The sequence below is a fragment of the Homalodisca vitripennis genome, chromosome 1 (genome assembly GCF_021130785.1).
Source record: "Homalodisca vitripennis isolate AUS2020 chromosome 1, UT_GWSS_2.1, whole genome shotgun sequence".
In the NCBI taxonomy this organism is placed as follows: Eukaryota; Metazoa; Arthropoda; class Insecta; order Hemiptera; family Cicadellidae; genus Homalodisca; species Homalodisca vitripennis.
The window spans coordinates 159,167,579-159,178,609 of NC_060207.1; the positions used below are offsets into that span (position 1 = coordinate 159,167,579).

The 11,031-nt window shown below is 34.3% G+C and overlaps 1 protein-coding gene across 1 annotated transcript in view; it reads right to left on the bottom strand.

The window, feature by feature from the left end:
- LOC124375176 (protein SERAC1) overlaps positions 1–10,639 on the bottom strand; it is a 70,728-nt gene extending 60,089 nt beyond the window's left edge. Inside the window, exon 1 of the mRNA XM_046833288.1 lies at positions 10,481–10,639. Within this exon, the coding sequence (XP_046689244.1) occupies positions 10,481–10,512 (32 nt within the window). The 5' untranslated portion in view covers positions 10,513–10,639. The remainder of the gene's footprint in view (positions 1–10,480) is intronic.
- Positions 10,640–11,031: the final 392 nt, after the last annotated feature.

An 11,031-nucleotide genomic window follows, 5' to 3' on the forward strand; every position in this document is an offset into this window, starting at 1 on the left:
CATTGTTGAATTTACTGTGCCGATGCGCCACAACCAGTGAGACAGAACCTTGAGAAACACCGGGTCGAGTCTGTTCAAGTAGGTGAGGCCTCCACAATTATCATCATATTGTATTCAACTATTCTATCCAAGGTCATTCAAAGTAGACAACAGACATTCTAATATACATTGTTGAATTTACTATGCCGATGCGCCACAACCAGTGAGACAGAACCTTGAGAATCACCGGTCGGGGTTCTGGTTCAAGTTCAATAGGCAGAGGCCTAATTATCCTACATTGTTTGAATTACCTACCGATGCGCCACAAACCAGTGAGACAGAACCTTGAGAACACATCTGTTCTGTTCAAATTAGAGAGGCCTAATGTCGCCGATCCTGAGACAGAACACCCCGGTCGGGTTGTTGAATTAATCCTACATTGTTTGAATTTACTGTCCCGATGCGCCACAACCAGTGAGACAGAACCTTGAGAAACACCGGGTCGGGTCTGTTCAAGTAGGAGAGGCCTAATGTATCCTACATTGTTGAATTTACTATCCCGATGCGCCACAACCAGTGAGACAGAACCTTGAGAAACACCGGGTCGGGTCTGTTCAAGTAGGAGAGGCCTAATGTATCCTACATTGTTGAATTTACTATCCCGATGCGCCACAACCAGTGAGACAGAACCTTGAGAAACACCGGGTCGGGTCTGTTCAAGTAGGAGAGGCCTAATGTATCCTACATTGTTGAATTTACTGTCCCGATGCGCCACAACCACTAAGACAGAACCTTGAGAAACACCGGGTCGGGTCTGTTCAAGTAGGTGAGGCCTCCACATTATCCACGTTTTGTTGTATACTAACCAAGGTCATTAGACCGCTATTGTAATTGTTTAAGTGATATATTCACAGTTTGCCGCAAGCGTTTGAAGATGCGTAAAAGATTATTTCAAGTAGCTCAACCCATGTCGCACGTGAACAGTTAACACAAACAATTTATGGTGTAATAAAACACTAATTAAAATTCAACAGATCCCAATTGTAGCTGAAATCCCTCATTAGGTCATAGTGAAGAACTCTACTATGAGTTCCATATCATCCAAGAGGTAGTGTGACGTTATTACATGTAAAACACTAGATCGGATTCCAATTCATCTCACTCTCATCTTACAAGGGCCCGTATCATCCAAGAGGTAGTGTGACGTTATTACGTGTAAAACACAGATCGGATTCCAATTCATGCCACTCTCATTTTACAAGGGCCCGTATCATCGAAGAGGTAGTGTGACGTTATTACGTGTAAAACACTAGATCGGATTCCAATTCATCTCACTCTCTTCTTACAAGGGCCCGTATCATCCAAGAGGTAGTGTGACGTTATTACGTGTAAAACACTAGATCGGATTCCAATTCATCTCACTCTCATCTTACAAGGGCCTGTATCATCCAAGAGGTAGTGTGACGTTATTATGTGTAAAACACTAGATCGGATTCCAATTCATCTCACTCTCATCTTACAAGGGCCCGTATCATCCAAGAGGTAGTGTGACGTTATTACGTTTAAAACACTAGATCGGATTCCAATTCATCTCACTCTCATCTTACAAGGGCCCGTATCATCCAAGAGGTAGTGTGACGTTATTATGTGTAAAAACACTAGATCGGATTCCAATTCATCTCACTCTCATCTTACAAGGGCCCGTATCATCCAAGAGGTAGTGTGACGTTATTACGTGTAAAACACTAGATCGGATTCAAATTCATCCCACTCTCATCTTACAAGGGCCCGTATCATCGAAGAGGTTAGTGTGTGACACTATTACTTGTAAAACACAATGTCAGCTTCCATTGCATCCCACTCTCGCTCATTTTTTTAAAATCTTATCCTCCAAATAAATAGCTGCAATAATTCCATACGATTCTGAAACGAACTATTACTATAATTTTAATTTTGTAGGACTAGAAAGGTTGATAGAACGTAACAACATGTCTCCATTGTAGGACTTTTTAGAACAATGGATACGAAATTCAACCAAGATCTCGTAAAATGGGTGTTGTTACCAACTGATGCAGATAGAAAATAAGTATGATAGGAAAGGTAGAATAGGTTCGGTCAGAGAACCAATACACAATCAATTTTGGGCCTTTATCACTCACTACCTTGTAAGATGATGTATTGTGTATGATGGTTCCTAAACTACTAGCCAGGTTATCAGAAACTGCCGTCACATTGCAGCGAGCCATGCTCCTTTTAATGTTCCAATCATATTTCATATACCAACTCAACTGACGTCAGAATGTATGAACCGTATGAAAAACCGCCCAATAAGAATTGGAAAGGAATCAAAAGTGATATTGATTATGTTAACACTGGATAGCTACAGTGCTACCTACTCTGTTTAACAACATATCTTTACTGTACTCACCTGCATATGTAGTCTAAGTATGAGAATGTTGTTTCCGAGACTAAAATAATAATTTACACTTAATGAAAAATTGTAACAGATTTTAATTACTTACAATTTTAATTCAATACTTTTTGTTGAAAGTTTGGAAGAGAGATTTGTATTTGAACTTTAGACTATTTTTTGGGAGAATTGGCGAACGATATCTAATTTAGTTCGAAATAAATTATTTTGAAGGCCAAGGCTGGCAGTTAGGAATATCACTGTGGTTGATTGATTGGTTTATCACGTATTGATAACATAAATTCTATTATGTTTGCTATCTAGGCGATTAATCTGGCAGCACGTCATGAACAATGTCGGTGATACTAACATTAAGTTATATAACTTAATTCTGATACGGAACTAATTGGAAAATGGGTATTGCTGTCACTTATGTGGAAGTTAATGCCCTGTTTATTGCAACACAGGTCATACACAAATTAAAGTGTAGGGAAAAGGTAATTAACTACAATTATTTAACAGGCGCAGTTATAAATAAAACATGATATTTGTTTTAATTAATTGTTTATAACCTGTTGTCTACCTGTTCCTATTATCGTGTCGTGTAGGGCCACGTTTAATAGAGATGGAAGAAAGTAAATACACTTTGATTAGTATAAACCTAAAATTCGTTGTACATTACATTGAACAAAACACAGCTAATATAGGCTCAAAGTCACTATTATAACAAACTAGCAGTTATCCGCGGCTTCGCTGGCAATTTCATGGGCTTAGGATGTGTACGAGCACTTTCTGTTCGGGTAAATTATTTTTCCGACGCCAATGTTAAGTTTGCCTTGTTACCATGACCAAGAAAATTCGTCAAAAAGTGTATACTTATAGCCATTATAATTTACTCTGGTCTTAAAATGTTATTGTCATAACTGATATTGCCTTGTTTCCCCGATTAACAAAATTATACTTTATATACACCGATCTGAAATGCCTACTCCGGTCAAAAGAAAACTTAGATGGGCTTTATAACACTCTTTAACTTTGTAGTAAAAGTTAGATATCAACTTTGTCTATGATATCTGCTCAATTATGCAGTACTGATCAATTACTGCATACATATTTGCTAATACATACTAGTTGAACGTTTATTTTTCCTAAAACCTACAATTTTTATATGTATATTGTCTTACTCTGTGCGCTAGAAAAGGTTAAAATAAAAAATTATTAGTATTACGCTTACTCTATTGTTCAGGACTATAAATTAAAGCAATTCTAAAATATTTGTAACATTAATTAAACATATGGCTGTGATGTCATAAAACAACGGTTAATTACATGTACAGGTTTTTTTTAATTAATACTATTATTGTTTGTTGTAATGTAACTTTAGACACCAAGACGGAATTTCTCGCAACTTTTGAGACCAGTGAGGTGTACCCCGGACGGATTTCCGAAATAAGAGAATATCCACGTAAAATCAATACAATCGCTCCAGTAGTTTTTACGTGACTGAGTAGTAATCACATACGAATACACGCATATACACAGACAGACACCATTAGATTTTTATATAATAGTATAACTATGGATAAAAATTTTGAGATATTGCACAATTGTATAAATTTTACAATAATAATAATCATAAGTAAGTTATAACTATGAACATGAAGATTTTGTTTAATAAGTCCATATAACAAATATTACTTCAAAAATTTTACTGATTAATGTAATATTACTTAATACGGTCAAATTTGTATTTGTTTTACACGCCTCATTTACATAATCTCATTAAAATACATTCTATAAACATTTTACATATAAACCTTTAATCGTTTTTTTTCGCGGGCCTGATTTAAAAATGGTCCAAATTATATTAACAACATATACAATTCTTTATGGGATCAAAAGAACCTTTATTCTTCTATCATCATAAAAGGATATTGGATTTCGAGTATTACATTAAAACAAAACCATAAAGAAAATAGAGACCTTCCACATCCCTATCAAGTATATCAGGAAATTCTTGGTTTTAAATCAATTAAACTTTAAAATCTAGCTAAGGATTTATAACAAGCAAAAAATAGTTTACGTTTAAAATTAAATCTTATAAGAGTGCTTCTAATTTAGCTAATTTAGAACTTAGCTTCAAAAATTAATATTGATTATTTTAATATTTTCAGTAGAAGTAATTTAATAACTACTGTTTATTAATAATTTGAGCTCATTATTACGTTGTAAATGTTTCTCACCTCAAGCACATCCCTAATACAGTCCTGAGCAAATATCTATTGAGTGGAAAATACCTTCTAAAAGTATTAATTAGGAAATTGGCATTTAATTTTATAAGGTAGATCCTCATTTAGTAAGTACACAAACTACCACAAAGCTGCTTTTTCAACAATAACATTATGCTCTATTAGGGAGGGAGAAATAGTTATGAAACAGAAAGAAGAATCCACGCCCTAAATATTTTATGTGCGTGACCAAGGAACAACAAACACGGCCTCCCTCTCATTCTCCATTGTTGACAAAATTGCCTCATAATGAAATAGATGTTAACTGTTCAGATAATTTTCAAAATATTTACATCGTTAATACAAGCACGACTAAACTGTTTGATTATGCTCACGTTTTTATATAATTTAAATTCATACGATGAGCAGCGCAGGTTAATCTAGCCTATTTTAACAGCGTTACATATTTCGAACTGCACTAATCCGTTATCTGCACTTCTAGTCAAATAAGTTACCAATTATGAGTCACCAGTACTTCTGGAAATTGTATTTAAAGTGAGAACAGTTAGGAATGTAGTGAAAGCAACGACAAGTTAGTAATGTACATACAACAGTGAACAACAGTTAGGCGACGCACATTTGTCCCTGTCGAATCTCATAAACCCATTTTGAGTTATTCGTGGGTTCAATGAGTTTTAGAAATTACAATTAGTCACTAGGCATATACAATAGCACAGAATGACAACGCAAAGACTTGACAAACACTTTGACTTGTACTTTAGGCGTATAGCGACTACTTTTAGATGCGTGTCTGTACATCAGATGAAAATACCTCCCAAAATTGTAAGTTTCCATGTCATAATGTACTTATTTTTTTACTGTTTTACTGTACACTTATTATGATCAAGGGCGTACAAGAGGGTCTGGAAATCAACCCCCCCCCCCAATTTAATTTCGTTTAAATAAATTAATATTAGAATTTTCAGTCAGACAACTAAGACTATTCAAAATTCTAACATGATAGTAACACTAATACATCTGTTCTTAGTATTGTTTACTTTTTAATAATATAATAATTTCATTAATATTTAGTATTAATAGTATACAGGAATTGTTCCTCTTCCCATGTAAGTTGTTGTATAACGCCCCTAATCAGAACAATCTAAACTGTACTGCAGGAGTGAGGAAAGCTAATTTGCAGTACGATTTTATTATAACACAACTATAATAACGCAGTGTTTTCCACAACTGTCTGTGTTTGTGCTATGACGAAATAAATCAGCTGGAGCTCTTGTAATTATTGATGAAGGTATTTTTGTACATATTAGTACGCAACTTTTAACAAATCCAAAAACACAAAAATCAGAAACTATAAATACACATATACTGAGAGGATGTTTGGGATCTTCGTACTTCAGAATATGCATTTGCAAAGATCATGTCAAAACTCGTAAAAGAGGCTGTTATAAATTTGTAATCGTGTTTATTAAATATCATAGCTTACATTTTGTTTTTATTATTAAACTTCTAAATTGTTATCCTTTAGACAACACCGAATGCGTTTAACGGAGTTGGCGATTACTTGCGTGTTAAAACGCACAGCTACAGAATCTAGCTCTGTGTGTTTCCTTGCTTAGCGTAGTTATTGAAACAAGTTTTTCTACAGCAATTGTCTGATATTCACTGATATCCCATGAAACAAAGAACACCTTGAACTATGCCGTGGTGTGGCGGACAGAGTAGGCTACTGACTGAGTAGGCCTCCCAGTGCACGTGCCGGTGAACGGCCTTGAGCACTAAAGTGGCTCAAGAGATGAGATATCCCACACAAGTAGGCTACAGCTATCGGCTAACATTGTAGTTAGTTGTCTATCCTTTGTCTAGTGTATGTCATCACTCCAGGCAGTCAATGATAACATCATATATAATTTTATACCGTATACTATATTACCTGAAAAATCACTAGTTTTACGCGTCTAGAAAAAAATCTTAGTGCAATTAACTTTGGCATATTACAGTTACTTTTCGTATTGCCATTCATCTTAAACATATAATGATAACAACTTTGATATCCTTTTAAATGATATTAAATGAAAGAGTAAAGAGGCGATAAATTCTTCAAAAGTTATTTTCACCTACACTTACATGTGACTTTTTTAGTGGCGTAAACTGGACACCAAAAAATATTTTACCCCTCTTGAAACTACTAAAGTTATAAAAAAAGGACAAGGCAATTTCTGTTTTAGACTAAAATTAAACTTTTCTTAATTTTGTACGACAATATGTTCCGTATAGACTAGTAACCAGTATAGACCAATTCGTAAAGTATTATGAAGTATATATATATATATATATATATATATATATATATATATATATATATATATATATATTATTAATATATATTATATTATACTATATATATATATATATATATATATATATATATATATATATATATATATACTGAGTGCTTCTGTTAGTGCATTAAAATCACTGGACGTCTTTTCTATAATTACAGTTTTTAGAAAGTTTGAATTTGTCCCCTCTCATTGTGAAGGCGTGGTGTGAATTGTCACAATTACAAGCATATGGGGCTGCCGTTTCCAATAAGAGAGATTAGCTGTGTGATATTGCTATGTTAAAATGTATCAATTTACAATAAAATGTTTTATCTGGAAGACCTTTTCTCAGAATTGTCAACACAAATCTTCATCCCTTCCTTCCTTATCCCCACTTTCCCTCGTGATGTTGAAGAGTTACTGTTGGGCAAAGCTTTAAAATGAAATATGTGTACCTACTAATTTTACATTTAAATATGTATGGTTTGTTTCAGTTCAAAATACAATATTAAAACGTAGACTAGTAACCATGTTCAATAATTGTATACTGCTAAACAAACAGAATGGACGATATATTACTTTACAATAGATGAGAAAGAATGTTCCTGTAAATAAAATAATACATTAACGAGAGAAAATACCATTGTACTCCATTAGCATTTAACCCACCACTATGTATTATTCTTTTACATCATCCTCTCGCTTAACGTAAAAGCACAAATCTTCGTTCTAATATCATATATGATATTGCAGAAATCCAAAAACCAAAAAGTGCATACTTGCACCAAAAGTGCAGTTAAAAAATGCAAACTGATATTTACAATTTAGCAACAAAATATTAATTACGTAATATTGAGGTGAAAGCCAGCTAGCTTATCATAATTCATCAATTTGAGTTGTAACGAAAACACTAGAAATATATACTAACGCTTACGACACACTTTGTTTACTTTTATTTTTCACAATTTAATTAATTATAATGTCAGTCAATGCCAAGACTGATTCCCCGAGAACAGTCTAGAAGCCGAGAACCATTTGCACTGTACCAAGACGATCGTCAGCCGCCAGTTTTGGCGGAGGTTGAAAAAGGAGGTATCGAAAGGGTTAAAAACATGAAATGATAATAATTGTTTGCTCAGTTTTTATTTTTCCTAGCTTGATATAATTAGAAGCGATCTTCAGATAAACAAATAATAGTTGTATCCCCGTTAGATAACTAGATAAATACACTGAAAGTCGGATTTGTATGCGATTAATTGACGTTAATTTAAAATTTATTTACGGGTCTCGCGATTTAAAGCATTATTTGAAGAGAAGATTAGCATTTTACTATTTAACCCTTTTGGTACCTTATCGTTTGGACCTCCACCAAAATTAGCGCGTCTAATGACCAATATTTTTCTTAGAGGAAATTTGTCCATCAATTTTGAGAAATATAGTTTTGTGGTTATACAGTGTAAATTGATTCTCGGATCCTAAACTACCAGTCCCGACTACTATTTCCACCGTTTCACTGTTTTTGAAACCAGAGGGTAAAAATTCTCAAACCAAGATATTTTAAAGATACACCGAACACAAGCAAATCACGTGCCAAACCGTTTATTTTTAGAAACCCTATAACTAAATAAATTAACGACCTAAGAGTGATCCAGCTCCTCTATCCCGGTACCGGTGTTGCTGTATACGTAACTTTTAACCTTAAAGAATGCAAAACCAAATAGTTTGCGTAAATTAGATATTCTCATTCAGAGTAAATTATTCTTACTTGTGGTTTTCCCAAAATATCTTCATTTTTGTTTCTTTGCTGAGGAATCTGTTACACAGTATGGCTATTTTAATCCATACGAGCACATAACCTACAATATACTGACTATTAATGGTCTACTAATGGTATTATGTATGGTCTACACTCCTAAAACAGTAAACCGGAAATGTTTTCAGTCTGTAAAATATGTCCGGAAATCCTTTGAATGGTGATTTTGTCTGATTGTTAAGGGCTCAACAATATCAATACTTATTAATCAAGTAATAACGTCGATATTATTTATCCGATATTCCCAAACGGTTTGAAGTTTATACTCCGATAGAAAGTTAAGATTAGTACGAGTATTAAAGTTAATGAGTACCACTTCGATTTAAAAAATCTCTCTTTGGTTCTATAAGCAATTTTATGACACACGTAGATTTTGTTTTCGGTAGAAACATACTTTTCACTATTTTCGAGCAAAATTATAATCCAAAGATAAGAAGAATGGCCGGCATCGAGTACTGCGAAGCATCAAACTTCCAGAATCGCAATTTAAAAACGAAATGTTCATTCTACCTTTACTTGGAGTGTCGTAACTCCGTATTGGACGAGGATTCTCCCTATGTTATTTAAACTGAAAACAAAACTGTGACAAATACGTTTCCACTGAAATCAAAACAAATTGTGTTTATAAAAATGTCTGTAGAATCCTGTAAATGGGAATTTTAATTTTTGGAAGTTGGAGAAGTAGCAGTAAGTTCAATGTTTACCTATCAGATTTTCTCTTGGTTTATTAATCAAGGTACTAGCTAAATCACTAAGTACAGAACAAATTTTTGTTGTATTCACAGATACAACTACAATAAGTCTAAAGTAATTACCATTAAGTTACAAACAGAGTATTTTTCCCAAAATGGTTCGGAATTTGTCATGATTATCTAGTAGCCCATATTTTAAACGTTTTTATTTTCTTCAATCATGTTAGAACTTAGTTTTTCGATTGGCAGAACGCAGAAAAAATACACGCCGTATTTTCTAGAACTGGGCATTGGTTTACTGAACCAAAACAAGTGGTGATGTGTCAACATGTTTGCAGTTATCTCTGTTTTCCGAGTGTTTTTATATCCTTTGAAATGGACCCTATAACATTATAAATTAATATGGAAAACTGTTATTGCTGTCGTCTGATAAGTGAAATTAATATGGAGTCCCATTGAACTTAAGTTCTAGTCGAAAAAGAAGTATAATCTTTTTCATGATCACCTTTTATATTTGCAATTACGAAACTAGTAATGATATATTGTATACATAGTGGCTTCAGTGTATCTGATAATTAATAGGACACCTACAGGTCAAAGGACCCACATAAAAGCGTGACGTTAGATTCAAACCTTTAACTAAAACACAATCGATTACTCTGAGAAACTGGTAATTGAAATGACAATCTTGTAACGAACTCAGTTACTAATAATAATAATACACCACTGTTTACTATATTCATTGTACAACATTCATTAGACACTGGTACTTTGCAAAGTACAAATAATGTCATATTTTTATTTTACTACAGCATTGATTTTATTATACGCAATACATAAATAGATAGGCTAGTAATGAAACGCCCTCATGAATGAATTTACGTTCATGAATGAAAACAACCATAACACTAATTGGAATTAATTACTATCTCTCTCAGCGACATAAAGAACTAGACACTGTACCACAAATCCGCTCCAGCTTATAACAAGTAATGTAGAAATTCTATAAAACAGACCTGAATTGCGGCTCTTCCATGGAGGCGCCCATTCTCTCAGAACATGACACTCGCGGCAGCACCGCGCGACCTACTCGCTGCAGCTCAGGCGGACACCGACTGGGCACACTCCTCAGAGACCGGATTGTCTGTTTTTGATTAGCAAACTCGCACACTCGCGTCCGCGCGCAATCGCGAATTGGGTGCGCCGCTAACGCTGTGACTCAGCCTGGCGGTGGAACTGCTAACTACACACACACTTCAATTATGTGTGAGTTGTGAGCAGTGTTCTTATTAGCAGCGGCACTAATAGTCTAGGCGGCGAGACCCAGTTAGCGTTGTACAATTGGCTACTATGAATTAAAAACTCAGAATAAATTGATATCACTACGTAGATTTATGCAAAATCGAAAATAATTCAATCGATTCACACTCACCAGTTTTGGTAGGGGTCCAAATGGAGGGTAGCGTAAGGGTTAAAAATAGCGAATCATGTTTTTTTACTGTTCATCGTTTTCTTACTTGACACAATGAATAATGATTCGGTTAGACATAAAAACAAATTGTTACTC